This window comes from Talaromyces stipitatus, genomic scaffold (assembly GCF_000003125.1).
Source record: "Talaromyces stipitatus ATCC 10500 scf_1105507295487 genomic scaffold, whole genome shotgun sequence".
NCBI lineage: Eukaryota > Fungi > Ascomycota > Eurotiomycetes > Eurotiales > Trichocomaceae > Talaromyces > Talaromyces stipitatus.
In genome coordinates, this window is record NW_002990120.1 from 161,012 (window position 1) to 178,176 (window position 17,165).

Here is a 17,165-nt window from a genome sequence, read left to right on the forward strand (position 1 = left end):
TAAAGTAACGCAGTAACATAGACAGTTTTTGACATGTGGTGTCGTTCCTACAACAATTTCTGCGCGACCTCCCATCTTTGTCTCCACCGTTTTCTCCAACCCGGAGTACATATTTCGGACCAGAGTACATTATGCGGCTATATACAAATGCTATAAGGTAAGCACAATTTGAGAGCTCATACAATTATCAGATATATTGTGGAGATAAACACGCAATACACACAATACACACAGCGTTGGTTGACGAAGCCTACAATGAAATTCTCAACTCCTTTGATCCTTCTCTCCGTGCAAGGGCACCTCTTGGGCGCCCTCGCAACAAAACATTCGGCGTCTTCCTACCCTGGTCTGACCGATACCGACTGCCAGATCCGTTGTCCCCAGAGCACAAACCCTTCAAAAGTGATTCTGCCCGCTATTGTCAATATCCAGAATGCTACCGGCGATTGGGACAACGCCCTCGAGTGCTGGGAAGTGGACACAATATCATCTAGTCTGCCCGGAATTGACAATGCATATCGTCTAGACTGGGAGGACGGGTTTGATGCTGGCTATCAGTATATCTTCTATGGGGAGTCTTTCATGCAGGCGCACAGCACTCCTGAGCCAAGTCTGATCGTTGTAGGAGGTGGAATAGGTAAATTACTCTCTGTATGATCCCGTTCAAAGAAGCTTGAACTAACAAACTATCTCTTCCAACGCAGGTGATTTGCGCATGCCCTCTGGTCGCTGCCTTCGGGTTCAAGGAGGCGATAACTTTTTCAGCTTCGGTACCAAGGGTAAAATGACTGCATGGTGGGCTCCAGGAACGGTGGTTTCAGACTTTTATTTCAAGGATGGGGTAATTCCGGAGCACGTCGTTGTGCCAGAGCTTGAGGAGAGCCAGTATGGACGCTTATTGAAGCATCAACAAGAACGTTTGGATCTCTAGGAGATGCGACTAACAAGGGCACCGGTAAAAATTCTTTACACCATTTGAGTCTATTCAAAGAAAGATTTTGGGCGATGAAGAAGGTTGATCAGTCAATATCATCAACAGCATTTGGAGTCTACCATATGTTTCTGGTTCAATTGAAATAAGTTATAGAAGGCCATAATGTATCTAGATAGTAAAAGCAATATAAATCAAGCTGTACCTAGTCACGGTAATCTGCCAAATCATGTTCACAGTCATGCTTCATATAGATACATTCATATTTAGACTTTTTGCCTGAATGCAGCATCTGCACCTCAAGTGATCCGCGAAATATCCTTGTAGTGTCTTCAATTAATAAATTGTAGATCACCCACGTAACTACAAATTGTGTTGGTTTGTGGGAGCAATCGAGATGCCTCACTCCGACGCACTGAGCCGCAGGGCGTCACGTGACCTCGTCTAGGATAGAGGGATGTAAGACCGCGTCGGGGCGTGAGTTAGATAGCTACAATCACACACATTTTGAACCCATACAGAATTGCAGTACCTGCTAACCATTCATGTACGTACGTACATTAACGTGTACACGTGCTTTATGCACCCACACTGATCAGTCTTGGTTGCAATATCAAGACAGATTGGCAAGGTCCTAGGTTCTTTCTTGTAATCACTTGTGGTTATAAAGAACCTGGTTCCAGGCTTCGTTGACTGCATCACGAACCAAGTGGAAGAGGGAGATTCTGCAGCGTCACATCTCTGACAAACTGAATCTTTGCTACAAGACTTTCCCCCCTAAGAGATAATCTTAGGCAGTCTGTGTTAGGAATAGGTTGATCCTATGGCGTCAATATTCTATAATACCGCCCTATCGCGAGACCACGTTGTTGACACGTTCGAAAGTCAACACCAAACAATCAATCATCAAGATAACCGAGTCAACCCAATAAGGAAATCACCAAGATTAGTGAGAATAATGGCTTCCCAAACCCTTGATAATTTGAGATAACCACTGCTAAGCAATGACCCTGAAGTCTTTGGGTCTACTACTAGCCATTGAAGCGAAGCCGAGTTAGAACCTACTAGAATTCCTGATGACGACTTTATGATAGAGACTGGATTTAACACTGTCACCGGGCATAAGAAGATCGATCCAACCTTGTGGGAAAAGGATGCTGGACCGGGGGACAGTGTAGAAGTGTTGGTCAACTACACAATAAGGGCCATGTATGAGGCTGCCGTTAGTCATCACTTTGACCGTGAACTATTTGAATGGCTTCATGATTACTTCGAAGAATGGACTCTGGTCGAATTCAATAAGCTTGACAGGACCACGAGAAGCAAGCTGAAAGACTTCCTTCAGATACGTGGTGTTTATTTGGACCATAGAGGTAAGAAAAACATCTCAGAAGGATTAGTCGAATTGCTTCAGATGGATATTCCCCCAAGATGGCCAGATGACATGATCGCCGGCAAGAAATTTGACTCAAGATCAAGGATGGCCTTAGGTCAACAAGCTCAGTTAACACCAAGGAGTGACACCACCCCGCCAGCTAAGAGAATTAAGAATCATAATAGGGATCACCTCATTGGATTGCCTTATTCTGACAAGGAAAAGGAAGAGACAACACTCAGGAGAGATCCAGAGAGAAGAATCAACAATAACCCCCTACAGCTGGAGACTCATGTCCGAGATCTTGATAGTCGTACACCCTTGACTGGTGCCAACGCAGTGCCGATAGGGACACCGGCCCCCAGTCCAATCAAGATATCTACCACACCACCTCCGCGTCCCTCTACGTCGTTGACATCTGCGAGGCAACTTGATGAGTACATGAGATTGCCGCCTACAGAGTATGAACAAGAGGATATTGACCCGTCGTTGGCCGCAAAGTTTTCCAAGGCATGGGACAAGGCAGAGAGTTATTCAGGAGAACGATATGATATCCTAGACGACAAAGTCCTTGCTTTCCTGAGAGTTTGTCGATTGATTGGAGTACAATTAACGCAATGTTGGATACTCTTTCCCGAGATGCTTTCTGGGCGTGCAAAAACCTACTACATGCACTATATTAGTCAAGATGCTTCATTTACAGATGCGTACAAAGCTATAAAGGCGTACTTTGACACGGATTCCAACCATCGGGTGTACTACCAGGACTGGACGTTGACCACATGAAAGGCGTTCTCCGTAACAACCCCAGCAAAACGCTTGTGGAAGCAGTAGAAATCCTTATTGAGAAACTTCACTTGTGCCAATGTGCCCTGGGAAATGCGTACAAGGGCCAGGAACATCTAGTTGCTGCTGTCACTAGAGCCTGTCAAGATTCGCCTGAGATGAGCGACGCTCTTAGTGATCCTGCAACGAATTTTGAGACGTTGGTATCAAGACTCCGTGCCAGGGCCGCTGTGGTCCAAGGAAAGGAGTCAGCCAGTCAATATCTAACCCGAGTTAAAGCCAACTCAGCTCCCAATGGGATAGGAGAAGACAATCCGATGACGCTGTACACAGATAGAAAGTTCTTGGGCCGCACAAACCAGAATAATCGACAAACCCCACGTCAAGGATATCGACGCCAGGGACGTGATGATCGTAATTCCCGCCAACAAGGTGATAGGAAGTGTTGGATCTGCCACAGGTCCGATTGCCGCTCGTTCAAATACTCCGACGAGGAGCGCCGCAGAGCGAGAGAGCGGTTTAATGATTATCAACATGTAGATGGTAGACGCTCCGCTTCTGACCGCACATATCGCGCCTTTGTCATGGACTTTGAAAAGGGCTGTATGATTGAGTCAGATAGTGAGGAGGATGACGTTGAAGAAGAAGACGATATTGAGGACGACGCCACTGCGTATTTCATGATCAACGAACTGCAAGATCGTTCCTTTATCCATTGGATAAGTGGATACCACGATGATATCAATCAGGAAGGATTCCACCACAAATTGGAGGTAAGAGAGCTTGATCAATCAGAGCGCAAGGATGGCCTCCTAGAACCTGCTTCTCAATTTGTACTTGAACACCATGAAGGCGAGATTTTCCAAGGAATTCTTCCAGATACTGGAGCAGCAAAGGTATCAACTGTTGGCCAACGTCAACTTGCTGCCTTGCAGAGAAGCTATCCAGAGATTACTGTCGATAGGACCCGTGCAGGAGAGCACTCAATTCGATTTGGCCAAGGTGAGAGTGTTCACTCTAAGGGTGCTGTTACCATAACAACCCCAATTGATGATGTTGATTTTCATATTATGAACACGCCAACCCCATTCTTGCTTTGCTTAGACGATATGGATAAACATGGCGCTTACCTAGATAACATTGCGAACTGCATGGTAAAGGGAGACGTACGGGTCCCAATTATCAGAAAGCGAGGCCACCCATGGTTCTTCCTTGATAAGAAGCAGGCGCCAGTAACATTTCTCACAGAGATTGAGATGAGACGACTTCACCGTCGGTTTGGCCATCCTGCGGTTGACCGCTTGCACAAGCTTTTAAAACGAGCAGGCCATGACGATATGGATTACAACAATCTTGCAGAAATTGAGAAGTTTTGCCATCACTGCCAAATGAACCGGCAGGCACCACGACACTTTAAATTCACATTGAATGACGATCGTGAGTTTAACTATGAGATTGTCGTCGATGTTATGTATTTAGATGGCAAGCCGGTGCTTCATGTTGTCGATTGGGCGACGTCCTTCCAGGCCGCACGATTTTTGAAGTCTTTATCTGCGAAAGATACATGGGAAGCGCTCCGGGCAGTGTGGATTGACACCTATCTTGGCCCTCCTGATGTCATCTCACACGACGCAGGAACCAATTTTGCCGCATTAGAATTTAAAACTGAGGCTAAGATAATGGGAATCCAATGTCACCAAGTGCCAGTGGAAGCACACAATGCAATCGGGAAAGTTGAGCGTTACCATGCACCACTGCGTAGAGCATACAACATTATATCGGCAGAACTAGGCGCCAGTGTCGACAAGGACGTGATCCTCCAGATGGCCATCAAAGCTGTCAATGATACCGTGGGACCAGATGGGATAGTTCCAACTGTACTCGTTTTTGGCGCTTACCCGCGCATAACGACTGACTCGCCCCCATCCGCGTTAACTGCTCGACGTGCTGAGGCAATGAGAAAGGCGATGGCCGAATTGAGACGTGCCGTGGCAGAGCGACGAGTCAATGACGCACTTAACACCAGGAACGGCCCAATTATCACGGAAACGCTCAATCTCGCACCAGGGAGCGAAGTCAAAGTATGGCGCGAAGGAGATGGTTGGTCAGGACCGTACAAAGTTATATCAGTCAATGGCCATGACGTGACTGTAGATCTTGGAAATGGTGCTATTACATTCAGGGTGACGTCAGTACAGCAGTATTTACGTGATAGCAAGGATGAGAGTGATCGCCTGATTAGATTGCCTCTCTCTCCCCCCCAAGAGGATCTCAATCGCCAGGACGGTCGGTCCCAAGTCGACTTCGACCAGACTCCGAGGACTAGAGCAAGGGTAAGACTGTAAGACCATCCTGCAAATCCGAATTACCATGTTGAGACTGGGGGAGCCCACGCACCGCAGACCCCCGAGATGCCTGCGTTGCCACGCCGCCGAGGACGACCGCGTGGTTCCAAAAATAAGCCAAAAGCGTACGCCGAAGTGTTCATATCCAAAAAGGAGAGGGACGACCTTGAACTTGCTATCAAGCTACGGCGTGAAGGCAAGATCGCTACCAACGGCGCGCCATTCGAATTATCAGGAAAAACAGAGATTGACAGCTTGATAGAAAATGGGACCTTCAAGATCCTTCACCGTGCCGATATGGACCTGCGTGGCATCAGAATTTTCAATTCCCGCCTTGTCAACGAGATAAAGGGCAAGAATGAGATTCCTATGAGAAATCTCGACTTGTTATACAAGATATAACGACGCTGGAAGGATAAGATCTTGACCCAGCACCCACGATCCAGCGTGCAAGCCAACGCTTATTAGTGTCGCTTATCCCCACACTTATTGAGATGGGAATGTCGTGAGATCCGGGATATCACGCAAGCATACACACAGGCGAAGACCAAGCTCGAGCGTCTGATTATCGCCAATCTTCCCATTGAAATGCAGGATAAGTATCCACTAGATTCACTCCTATTAGTTGAAGGCCCGCTATATGGGATCCCTGAGGCAGGTGTTCATTGGTTTGGAACATACTAGGCGCACCATCTTAACAAATTGAACATGGAAACCTCGACGTACGACCCATGCCTTCTTATCTTAAAGCTAGGAGACGACGAATTTGGACTTGTGGGAATGCAAACGGACGACACACTTCTTATCTGTATAGAAAAGTTCTCCAGAGGTGAACAAGCCGCGTTGCAAGAGGCAAGCTTTAAAGCAAAGCCAAAAACACGACTCTCGGAGACCAAGCCTCTAGAATTCAATGGTGCAAGAATTACCCTGCAGAATGGCATTGTCAATTTACAACAGAAAGGGCAAGCAGCGAGGATCTAACCAGTGGGTATGGAAGAACGCGCACAGAAGTATGTCGAACAACGCGCACGGGGAGCCTATCTGGCTTCGATCTGCCAACCTGAAGCTGCGTATGACTTGGCCGTGGCCGCTCAGCTGCAAGAGAAGGATCGCTCCGATTCTGATTATGAGGCGTTGAATAAACGTCTCATATGGCAGGCCCAGAATCCAGAGAGAGGGCTCCGTTATGTGCCTCTCAACCTCGCCAAAGCCAGGATTATGGTTTTTACTGATGGATCCTTTGCCAATAACCGGGATTTGACTTCCCAAATCGGATTCCTGATTACCATGGTCAACGAAGACTTCTCGCAGCAAGGCCGCTTCGTCGCCACTGGCAACATCTTGCATTGGCAATCAGCAAAGTGTAAACGCGTTATACGGAGTGTACTAGCCTCTGAGGTCTATGGCCTTACAGCTGGATTTGACCATGCGTTCACTATTGCCAGTACCACCAAAATGATCACTAGTCGTCTGGACCTACCGGCAATGCCTGTAATTATTTGTACGGATTCATTTTCGCTTTATGAATGCCTCGGTAAGCTTGGGACCACCAAAGAGAAACGCCTCATGATCGATATCATGGCACTTCGTCAATCTTATGAGAAGCACGAGATCCACGAGATCCGTTGGATCCATGGAGACGATAACCCGGCCGACGCTTTTACGAAGTCAAGCCCTAACAAGGCCCTACGGGACCTTGTTGACAGCAATAAGCTGACAGTTCGTGTTGAAGGCTTCGTTGAGAGAACCGGGAGCGATTAGGAGGCGATTCGGGGCCAAGTGGGGGACGAGATCGAAGTGGAGACGTGTTTTCGGACACGCCAGCTACCTCAATAGATCTTTTGTTTGATCCCTTCGTTATGTTTTTGTATGGTTTTTCATGGGTTTTTGGATCTCGATCGCAATCCAATTTGTAAAAGAGATCCAGTGTTGGTTTGTGGGAGCAATCGAGATGCCTCACTCCGACGCACTGAGCCGCAGGGCGTCACGTGACCTCGTCTAGGATAGAGGGATGTAAGACCGCGTCGGGGCGTGAGTTAGATAGCTACAATCACACACATTTTGAACCCATACAGAATTGCAGTACCTGCTAACCATTCATGTACGTACGTACATTAACGTGTACACGTGCTTTATGCACCCACAAATTGAAACATTATTCATCACGTAATATTCATGTCAATTTCACCGTTTCTTTTTTTTTAAAAAAAATAAAAAAATAAAAACACTTCTCATTCGAGACGACTCTTAAATGGCATTTTCTATTTGAGTGTTTAGAAATCTGCGATATGGGACAGGTTGCCAAATTGATTCCCAACCACAAGCCCCGCCCCAGTATAATTGCCTCTCATAATAAATATGAGTGAGATATGAGTGACAGACTGGAATATAAATACAATCCGAGATATCCATACCACCAAACCAGAAGAGTCTTTTCTAATGCTTAGTTCCAATCAAAATCCGTGTTCTGCCAAAAAGCGAAGCGTATCCCTAATTAGAGCAGGAGCTGAATGGTGGAATAAGATCAAGTGTCCCGTCTCGGGATAGACTTTAATAACATGGTCCACAGCTTGGGGAAATTTGTCATAAAGTGCGTATGGCTGACTGCCGCAGAATTGTCCACCGCAAAAGGTAGAGTCACCTAGCGTTCAATCAATGTCAGTGGGGGTTCAGTGCAATCTATTAAATATTCAAAAACCCCGAAGGTTTTCGAATGTATTGAGGATATGAATAAAATTCAGTAAAAAGAAAGAAGAACATACGATCTCCTATACCGAGAAATACTGGGCCCTTGTACTGCGGTGCATTGACGAGGTGATATACAAAAGTCATGGCAGCTCCCAATGAGTCGAAATCTCGGGCATTCCTAAGATGAAATCAGTTCAGTATGCTGCAGTACGCGTCTCTAAGTGTAAGAGTTCTGAGATACTTTCAATACGTACCAATCATATTCGAGAATTTCCTCATCGTAAGCTCCTGAAAAGCAAGCCACTTTTCGGCCTTCCCGGCTGGATTGAGTTTGGTAGTATGGCTGGATATGCCCCCATTTCTCGGGATCAATTTGTTGAGCAGGTGCCTGCAGGCCAGACAGAAATGCAGGGTAAATCCAGCTGGGATCCCACGAGATGCCGTGGAATACAATACCGTCAAGGTCCTCAGGAAATTGTTGTGCAAGCGAATTAGCCACGATAGCTCCAATAGAGAAGCCAACTAGAACGATTTTCTTCCACTTTTTGCCTCCTATGGCGCCATTACGGATTTGACGAATCAAGTCGTGCGTTGTCTCAACATATGTCTGTGTCTGAGCTTCGAGAAGACCGTCCGGAAAAGTGCTATTACCGTTTCCTAATATGGTCACATAGTCAGTACATACTTAAATCAACTCACACCCGTCGAAAAAAGGTAGGTTCCTAATACCGACAAGATCGACTGCTAATGTATAATAGCCCTCTCGATTCATTCGCTGTACCCAGTTGTATGTCTCCGGCTCATACTGGGATTCCCACATGTTTTTGTTGAAGGAAGCACCATGTATAAGCAACTGAAGAGTGTCAGAATGTGCATTGTCTCGCGATGGCTCACAGAGCCTTGATGACATTTGATACGTGTTTGATACAAGGATCTCCTTATTTGCGAGTGAAATGAGGACATCTGCATCGTAATCACGATTGACGAAGGAATGCTGAGTTGTCCGTTGGACACTGGTGCTCACGTCAAAGTCATGACAAAGTGGCTTCGACAGAACATATTGAGGGCTGGCTAAGGCACCCAAGCCTTGAGCAGCGTACAGTAACGCAAGTAGACGCATTATTTTGCAACTTTGTAGACACAGAACAGGCTGATGAGTAGCCAGGTAATAAAGAAACATATGATTGAAGGAACGAATTTGCCCTTTCGCAAAGAAATTCGGAAGAAAATATGAAGCATATCAGATGCTAATTGATCCGCACGTTGAAGGACCCGCGTACATGGGAGGCATCGTTCCCGCGCAAAGAAGCTAGGTAAAATCACGGCGAAGATTTCGGAGAGCTGTTATGCTACAGACTCCACAAATACACGTGAATGTTGCTGCCAATCCTTTAAAATTCAAACTGGTTTCTACCATTAATATCTAGTTGCCCAGAGCAAGTATTTTCTCGAGATCGAAATTCTAAAGGCAGAGGCACATTTTTTTAAGATCGGAGAACCACAAAGGCCTTGCATTCGTCTTCCCACTTCCATATTCTCCAGCATACCTTGGCCATCTGCTCGCCGATGGCACGTCTGTGGCTCATAACGGGATGCTCCTCCGGCTTTGGCCGTGAAATTGCAATCGCTGCGGCACGTATTGGGGATACAGTAATTGCTGCGTCACGTAGTCCTGAGAAATTAGAGGACCTCAAGAAAGCAGGGAATATTATCCCACAGGCATTGCATGTCCGTGCAAGTGATGAACAGGTGAAGTCAACAGTGTCAGATATTCTAGCTCGTTTCGGCCACATCGACATCCTTGTGAATAATGTCGGATATATCTTAGAGGGAGCTATTGAAGAATGCAGGTAAGTCTTCCGGAATGATCTGTGCGATTTGAGTATCATCAAGAAGTAGGCTGAGATTTCTTAAGTTCACAAGAGATAGAAGCTATATTTGACACCAATGTCTTCAGCCAAATGCGGCTGTTGCGAGCTGTCTTGCCCTCAATGCGAGCCCGACGTTCCGGCGTTGTCGCCAACATGGGTTCTATTGGCGGGTGGTCTGGAACTCCTGCAGCTGGGCTCTATTGCGCCAGTAAGGCAGCCATCGCAATTTATACTGAATCGTTGAGAGGAGAGCTTGCTCCTTTTGATATCCAGGTGGTTTGCATTGAGCCTGGTTATTTTCGCACCAATTTCTTGTCCGGAAACCATAAAATCAGCGTTCAAAAGCCGCTTCCAGAATTAGAACCGGCAACATCGGGAACCCGGTCTGCTCTCGCTGCTTATAATCAGCATCAACCCGGCGATCCAGTAAAGGGCGCCGCCATCATAGTTGAAGCTCTTACAGGAACAGGTCGCTGTCAAGGACGACAGCTGCCCCCACGTCTAGCCTTGGGACGGGATGCGATTGCCGCTATTACCAGCGCTATTGACCGCAACCGGGACAGTCTTGAGCAATGGAAAGACGTAGTTATGGCGACCGACTGTGAGGATGTACAAGCTTAGAATACTCGACTGTGACTTCGGTAGTACTGACTATGTGTACGAGTGGCAGATATGGCTTCAAGGCGCTCAAGTATCTATACATCCGAAATACAAGAACCGTAGACGGATACATGACATAATAAGTTGCGTAAAGTTGTCTTTGAGTTCTTAGAGTTAGCGTGCGTGCATTGTGTTTTAGAGACAGCAATCTCGGGATACCTTCTATTTCGAAATTGAGAAACATAAGTTAGGATTTACTTACGAATAAATGACTCGCAAAAGACGCCGTGATCGACTCATGTACTAGTTAGTGGATAATGATCCGAATTTCTGCCGAAATCCGAAAAATGGGTAGACCAAGAAAAGGAACAATAAGTTAAAAAGTCACTGACGAGCGAGCGAGGAGCCACTTGAACGACGTGGCCAATGAAAAAAATAAGTATTTCTGTGCAGGATATTCTAGACTCTATGTAGTAATTACTACTTATGAACATCATATATTACGGCATTTTATGATCCAGGGTCATTAGCTCTACTCGGTTTTTGGCTAGCCCTAAGTCCTTTATCGCCGACCAGTAACTAAGCATTGATTGAGCTCTCGGCGTTGAATGTCGGACTTTAATTCGGTTAGTATGTTCTCGTCGTGAACGCAAGGGTCTTATTGGGCATGTTACCAGTGGACCGCTGTACATCGTAAGCTATTTGGGCAAAGTGTGCTATCAAATTGCATCGCGGTACTGCCATTCCGGGTCAAACATGCGGCGTACGCAGGGTCGGCTTCAAGGCAGTGTCCAGTCACACTACAGCATTCGCAAAGTGTATCTTCTCTTTTGTCGCCACGCCCATTGCTGTGACTCCACTGCTTTATTGGTCAAGTTCATCGCCGAATTCTCCTGTTCATCGACGATTATTAAAACGCTCTTCAATCCTGTTAGTTGATCGTTCATCGTTTCTCTCAGAACACCCAAAAACCTCAAGTCACTCTCAACATCATGGCACCTGCGAAAGTATGGTTAATTACTGGCGCCTCCTCTGGCATCGGCCTTGAGCTTGCCAAAGTGGCAGCAGCTCGCGGAGATTCAGTCATTGCAGCAACACGAAGCCCTAAGAAGATTGAGGCCTTAGGCTTGTCTAAGAATATCAAGGCAGCTCATCTTGATCATAATGAGCCTCTGCCTCAGATCAAAACTGCAATGCAAGACATTTTATCCATTTTCGGTACGGTCGATATTGTTGTGAACAATGCAGCGTATGTCCAAACTGGCATGTTGGAAGAACTCTCTCCCGAAGAATCATTGCAACAATTTCAAGTCAATGTACTTGGACCTATGAATATTTATCGTGCTATACTGCCACATTTACGAGAGAAAGGCTCTGGTACCCTTGTCACCATTGGCTCAATGGCGGCTTGGTATCCTATGCCTGGCTGTAATGCTTATAATGCATCTAAAGCTGCAATTCGCTGGTTGGGTATTGGATTAGCTGGCGAAGTCGCTCAGTTTGGAATTCGACACACTCTAGTTGAGCCTGGCTTTTTCCGTACAGAGCTGCTCAACCCGAACGCCAATTTCGCGACAACGTCCAAAACCCAGCGATTGCCAGCTTATGCAGAATTGAACGCTACTACAGACAAAAATTTCGTCAATTTCCATGGCGCCCAACTTGGCAATCCAGTCAAAGGTGCGGAAATTCTATATGACGTGGTTACATCATCTGGAGTCGCTGCAGGTAAAGAATTGCCAGATTTTCTGCCTCTGGGAAGTGATGCTAGCGATGAAATATCGAAGGCTGCGTCTAAAACGATAGCTACGATTGATGAATGGCGTGATATCAGCGCTATGAGTGATTTCACTGCTGGCAAATAAAAAGTCTTCTATCTTTATATGGCAGGAATGATGATTGAAAATCTAGTGCACTGCATAGACTGACCTAGTTTTGAGATGATCATGTTAGATTAGGACAGAAATTAGAGTTATGTCATAGCCAAATAAATTTAGCTGACACAGGGTTCAAGACATTGATATCTTTAGCTTTGTAAATTATTCTATAGATCAGTTCCGTCCGTAAGGGCTCTTAAAGCTGACATATTCTCTACACGAACCTCATGGGCCTTGAGCTCGACGGCAGGCACGTCTGCTCCCACAGGTAGCAAGAGTGGTACATTGTTTGGATCCATTGTCAGAGCTTCCACAATAACGTTCGCGGCTTTGATCGGATCCCCCTGTTGCGCACCATCAAACTTATCGAAGATATGCCTGATAGGCTCCAGAATCGGATTATAATCAGTAATGCGAGCCTGCACCTTACGTCGATGTCCTCGAGAGAGGAATGGAGTGCGGAAATGGCCAAGTTGAATCAGGCACATCCGAATACCTAGCGGGGCGACCTCCTTTTGGAAAGCTTCGATAACTGTAGCAGCTGCAGCTTTAGAAGCACAGAATACTCCTGCATTAGGAGCACCTTGCAAGCCGCCAATACCTGCTAGATGAGCAATAACTCCACGTCTTTCCTCTCGCATGTAAGGAAGTACCGCTCTAAACACTCGTAATGGTCCAAATACATGTGTTTCGAACACATGTTGAATCTCCATATCGCTAGTAAGAAGTGTCAGGGAGATTGAAAGACCAGTAAGGCAAATTAAAATGATGTACTGAGAGACGTACCCATGCTCTTCCACACCTCCTTCCAGAAGATATCCTGCCACGTTTACTACAAAGTCAACGAAGCCCTCTTGCCGAATTATGTCATCAATAGCTCGGCGTATGATCGCATCTGAGCTTGTCAAATCAAGCTGGAGCGTTTTACATCCGATCTTAGCAAGACCTTCTAGTGCTGACTGGTTCCTTCCAACCGCAATGACTGTGGCAAAGGGCTGCACTTTACGTGCAATCTCCTGACCAATTCCAGATGATGCGCCGATGATCAGCCACACGGGACGAGTTTGAGGATGAGCGGAGTTGAAGGTATTGGACATATTGCTTGTATTAGATAACAGGCAATATGTGAATGAATTGTGCAAGAATCGAGTGCAAAGCCTAGAGTTTGTAAGTTAAATTCAGATAATCAATCTGATGAATGGTAATTGGCGGACTAACTTATACTATAGCTGTTGTTTTACGCAGGACCGTTTCACAATTTCGTGAACAGTATTAGTAAGCTCAGGGTCCTGTAGCCGGAGTAAAGTTTCAAGTGATGGAATCGTCGCTAGGAGGAAAGCGAATGTACTCTGTTGGTAATGATTCAGCTTCTTGGATATGTACTTAATACTTCATACTTCATGGGCGAATCTATACTTCGGATGAATTTCACCTTACCTATGTATCGCTATGGACCGCTAGGACTGTCTCTTTTGGTATTTCCAGTGTATGAAATTAGAATTAATACTGATAATTGGTTGGCCATACATCAGTTGCCTTTGAAACAAAGGCCGCTAGAGTGGTTTGATTTCATATGGAACAACGAGCTAGTGCATTTCAATATATCATAATTGTCTAATAAGTCCTTTATTGATTAACTCCTCTCCAAACGAAAACCAGACTTGTTTGTCATCGCAATTCGTATTAGACATTCTACTGTCTCTGAATTCGGATTATATATGGTTAAGGTGACCTTTTCTGGACTACTATCATAGTCCATTGAGTCGGCTGTTGGTGGGCGCTGTACGCTGTCCTTCATGGATCGTGCGGATGTCAAATCCGAGGTCAACAATCTTTCCTGTGTCGCTGAACATGCTGAAAAGTCCATCATGTCCGGGGGTAAATTTTCAAAGCCATAGGAAGTATGCTGTGTATCTGAAACTGTGTGCGGATAGTTGGAAAATAGTTGTTCCAAACTGATCCAAGACGCCATGTCGGCTGAAGCCTGCGTCTGGGCGATGTTTGAAAATGTATTCATTGATGGATTATTCATCGTCGCAAGCTCCATATTGGTAGAAGAATGGGAACTATTCATGCCAGAATCAAGATTCCAGGTCTGCACTGGATGAGTACTCATTTCTCGATCGTCCTCTGACGTGAGGATTTCAAACATTGGATCAACGTCACTCAAATCATCGTCAGAGAGAGAGATGCCGTCCACCTCATTTTGATCATTTAGCGCGGCTTCGAACTCATCTGATACCTGTTCGCCCTGATCATTCTTATTAGCCCGTGTGCCTTTTTGGCCTCGCCGACATAGAATAGTGAATCTGCAGAGAAATGATGTTACTATTGTGGTACTTTTGCGAATTGAGAATGACTGCAATCTTACTGATTTTTTATTGTATTCCTAGATCGGGTCGGAAAGTATTCGACCTGAATCTCTTTCCATTGACTGCCCTTGACCTTGTACGCTTCCAAAAGAAGCTTATTCTATCCAGATCATGAGAAATAATTACTCCATAGAAGTTAAAAAGGCGGCGTTCAGGATCAGGCTGGTTATTTTCTAGCATACCTCTTCTTCAGTCCATTGGCTGCGATTCAATTGAGGGTCTAATGATTGTTTCCAGCGTTTCGAACATTCTATGATATTCGATTAGTATGCTTGAGTATACATTGTTTCAATATCAGAAACAAATACGTTCTGCATTTCGAGTTTTCACGACGTCCGCAACTACCGTCCAACTATTGGATTTCAGTCTCGGCATAGTCGAAATTGTGCGCATCCAGTAGATCCTGACCTTTTGCCATGAGTATTGACGGCATCTATCAATAATTTATCTTCAGCATCGGTCCAGTGTCCCTTATTCATCCCCCCTGCCACCACGTTATGCCAACGTTTCCGGCAATCTTTATTTGTGCGACCTGGAAGCTTGGCTGCAATGTTTTGCCAATCGCGTACACCTCCTTGTGAGACTATGACGCACCGTGCAGTACAATTAGCGAATGATGCAATAACCAGACGGGAAATCGTTTGAATACATACGTTGAGCAAGTACCTCTTGGCGCAGCAATTGATCCTCTTCTGGAGTCCAACGGTTGGGCGGTTGTGGCATGTTTGTGTCAATGCTTTTCAAAAGCTCTTCATCGATGTAGAGTGAGTATATCCTTCAAAGTATGGGATCAAATTTCCAGGACAATTCAGTGCTTGGTCTCTCTCAAGACATATAATAAAGCTAGCGGCTACACCAGATATGTTGAGTGGCAGTGCACTTTTCTTACAGGCCTATGTGCAGGCTTTTACGCGAGATATACGTGAAATGCAGCTAACATTGTGGATTTCATCCCAGATAAGTGCATGGATATCTGTCCTTTAGTTGGCCCTACAACAACAAAAACTGAGTTAATGTTTCGATACACGGTTCTAAGGCTTTCCAAGTGCATAATAATAATTAATCATATTTATTGTCTGTATCAAGCACTACAGGCTATGACAGACAAGTGCATAACCAGGCATTAAGAGAGGTTACTAATCAAGGTTCCGGGATGATCGACCCTACATATATCAATAAAACTCTATGTGTTGTTCGTATTTTTCTCTCCTGGTTTTATTGGCTGAGTTTAGTTCTAGAGTCGCGAGAACTGTCAAATTCATGGACCCCCTTCTCGGGGAAGATTAAGCTCTGACATCTTTCACGCAATGGCCGACCAATTTTTGTGTTTCCGTATCTTAGGCTTGCCACTATGGCCGATATGAGTTAGCTGCCGCAATGGACACACTACGGAAAAGCTAACACCAACCACAGCTGTACCGAATCCGATACGTGAATAACCTCAATTTATAGAAAGGTCAGACGCGAGACCTGGTTTATCTCAGGATCTCGGGCATCCTTTCGGCCGCGGCACATGCCTGCATGTTCACTATATTTCATACTCTGTAGTATGTCAGCTGATGCATGCATACAGCGTACTCCAATTTTATAGTAGAAGATCTTATACGCTGTCAGTTCTCTTAGCGTACTCTGTATCCGACAGGCAATCATGCACACGTATTTACAAATAGTAAAGGGTTTCTAGGCCTGCATGCTCACTATATTTTATACTCTGTAGTATGTCAGCTGGTGCCCGCGTACAGCGTACTCCGACTTCATACCATACTTTATTTCAATCATGAAGGCCGCCACTGACCTAGTTGGCTCGAAATAGGGAACGCCTACCCAATGCCTAGAAACCCTTTACTATTTGTAGATACGTGTGCATGATTGCCTATCGGATACAGAGTACGCTAAGAGAACTGACAGCGTATAAGATCTTCTACTATAAAATTGGAGTACGCTGTACGCGGGAACCAGCTGACATACTACAGAGTATGAAATATAGTGAGCATGCAGGCCTAGAAACCCTTTACTATTTGTAAATACGTGTGCATGATTGCCTGTCGGATGTAGAGTACGCTAAGAGAACTGACCTTACCTTAAAGCGCTAGGCGGTTGGCTTATACGAGCACATAAAAATGTCATAAAATCTTCTACTATGTAGTAGAAGATCTGGATCTGCAGATCAGCTGGATTCTTACTCAAGCAGGAAGTCCCTACCGATGAACTAATTCCAACTGGGTAAAGGAAAACCCCGAATTGGCAGGCAACTTAAAATGGAGATCTTCGATGTAAATCCTCGGCCCTAGACAGACGTGGATTACCCCCTCTCCCCCCC

The 17,165-nt window shown here is 45.5% G+C and overlaps 7 protein-coding genes across 7 annotated transcripts, besides 3 other annotated features; 4 read left to right on the forward strand and 3 right to left on the reverse strand.

Moving 5' to 3' along the window:
- The first annotated feature begins 178 nt into the window (after positions 1–178).
- TSTA_052570 (uncharacterized protein) lies at positions 179–1,298 on the forward strand. The gene is made up of 2 exons (XM_002486802.1): positions 179–637; positions 705–1,298. The coding sequence occupies exons 1-2, from the start codon at positions 256–258 to the stop codon at positions 929–931; spliced, it is 609 nt and encodes a 202-aa protein (XP_002486847.1). The 5' UTR covers positions 179–255; the 3' UTR covers positions 932–1,298.
- A 637-nt stretch (positions 1,299–1,935) lies between these two features.
- Positions 1,936–5,839, forward strand: TSTA_052580 (transposase, putative; the record flags this gene model as incomplete). Its single annotated transcript, XM_002486803.1, has 4 exons — positions 1,936–1,984; positions 2,026–3,031; positions 3,118–5,425; positions 5,471–5,839. The coding sequence occupies 4 exons, from the start codon at positions 1,936–1,938 to the stop codon at positions 5,837–5,839; spliced, it is 3,732 nt and encodes a 1,243-aa protein (XP_002486848.1).
- Positions 3,284–3,748: a mobile genetic element.
- Positions 4,076–6,397: a mobile genetic element.
- On the forward strand, positions 6,146–7,198 carry TSTA_052590 (uncharacterized protein; the record flags this gene model as incomplete). Its single annotated transcript, XM_002486804.1, has 2 exons — positions 6,146–6,379; positions 6,446–7,198. 2 exons carry the CDS (start codon positions 6,146–6,148, stop codon positions 7,196–7,198), a joined length of 987 nt encoding a protein of 328 aa, XP_002486849.1.
- A 433-nt stretch (positions 7,199–7,631) lies between these two features.
- Positions 7,632–7,662: a sequence feature (AT_rich).
- A 5-nt stretch (positions 7,663–7,667) lies between these two features.
- TSTA_052600 (valacyclovir hydrolase, putative) lies at positions 7,668–9,365 on the reverse strand. Its single transcript, XM_002486805.1, has 4 exons — positions 8,855–9,365; positions 8,380–8,782; positions 8,200–8,303; positions 7,668–8,078 (listed from the first exon to the last, which is right to left on the reverse strand). Exons 1-4 carry the CDS (start codon positions 9,303–9,305, stop codon positions 7,891–7,893), a joined length of 1,146 nt encoding a protein of 381 aa, XP_002486850.1. The 5' UTR covers positions 9,306–9,365; the 3' UTR covers positions 7,668–7,890.
- Positions 9,366–9,691: 326 nt separating this feature from the next.
- TSTA_052610 (estradiol 17 beta-dehydrogenase, putative) lies at positions 9,692–12,607 on the forward strand (the record flags this gene model as incomplete). Its single annotated transcript, XM_002486806.1, has 4 exons — positions 9,692–9,975; positions 10,041–10,597; positions 11,228–11,289; positions 11,532–12,607. 4 exons carry the CDS (start codon positions 9,692–9,694, stop codon positions 12,459–12,461), a joined length of 1,833 nt encoding a protein of 610 aa, XP_002486851.1. The 3' UTR covers positions 12,462–12,607.
- A 33-nt stretch (positions 12,608–12,640) lies between these two features.
- TSTA_052620 (short chain type dehydrogenase, putative) lies at positions 12,641–13,676 on the reverse strand (the record flags this gene model as incomplete). Its single annotated transcript, XM_002486807.1, has 2 exons — positions 13,260–13,676; positions 12,641–13,190 (listed from the first exon to the last, which is right to left on the reverse strand). Exons 1-2 carry the CDS (start codon positions 13,568–13,570, stop codon positions 12,641–12,643), a joined length of 861 nt encoding a protein of 286 aa, XP_002486852.1. The 5' UTR covers positions 13,571–13,676.
- A 430-nt stretch (positions 13,677–14,106) lies between these two features.
- TSTA_052630 (Myb transcription factor, putative) lies at positions 14,107–15,648 on the reverse strand (the record flags this gene model as incomplete). The annotated part of the gene is made up of 6 exons (XM_002486808.1): positions 15,499–15,648; positions 15,254–15,428; positions 15,154–15,197; positions 15,028–15,095; positions 14,845–14,945; positions 14,107–14,782 (listed from the first exon to the last, which is right to left on the reverse strand). The coding sequence occupies exons 1-6, from the start codon at positions 15,566–15,568 to the stop codon at positions 14,107–14,109; spliced, it is 1,134 nt and encodes a 377-aa protein (XP_002486853.1). The 5' UTR covers positions 15,569–15,648.
- Between the last annotated feature and the right edge of the window lie 1,517 nt (positions 15,649–17,165).

What these genes read in the sequence shown, in the direction of transcription:
- TSTA_052600 (XM_002486805.1), bottom strand. Translation starts at nt 9,305, where the DNA reads ATGTTTCTTTATTACCTGGCTACTCATCAGCCTGTTCTGTGTCTACAA. An exon ending in ATTAGCAGTCGATCTTGTCG is followed by an intron (nt 8,783 to 8,854) that starts GTATTAGGAACC and finishes TGACCATATTAG; the next exon opens with GAAACGGTAATAGCACTTTT. An exon ending in GAAATTCTCGAATATGATTG is followed by an intron (nt 8,304 to 8,379) that starts GTACGTATTGAA and finishes ATTTCATCTTAG; the next exon opens with GAATGCCCGAGATTTCGACT.
- TSTA_052570 (XM_002486802.1), top strand. Translation starts at nt 256, where the DNA reads ATGAAATTCTCAACTCCTTTGATCCTTCTCTCCGTGCAAGGGCACCTC. An exon ending in CGTTGTAGGAGGTGGAATAG is followed by an intron (nt 638 to 704) that starts GTAAATTACTCT and finishes CTTCCAACGCAG; the next exon opens with GTGATTTGCGCATGCCCTCT.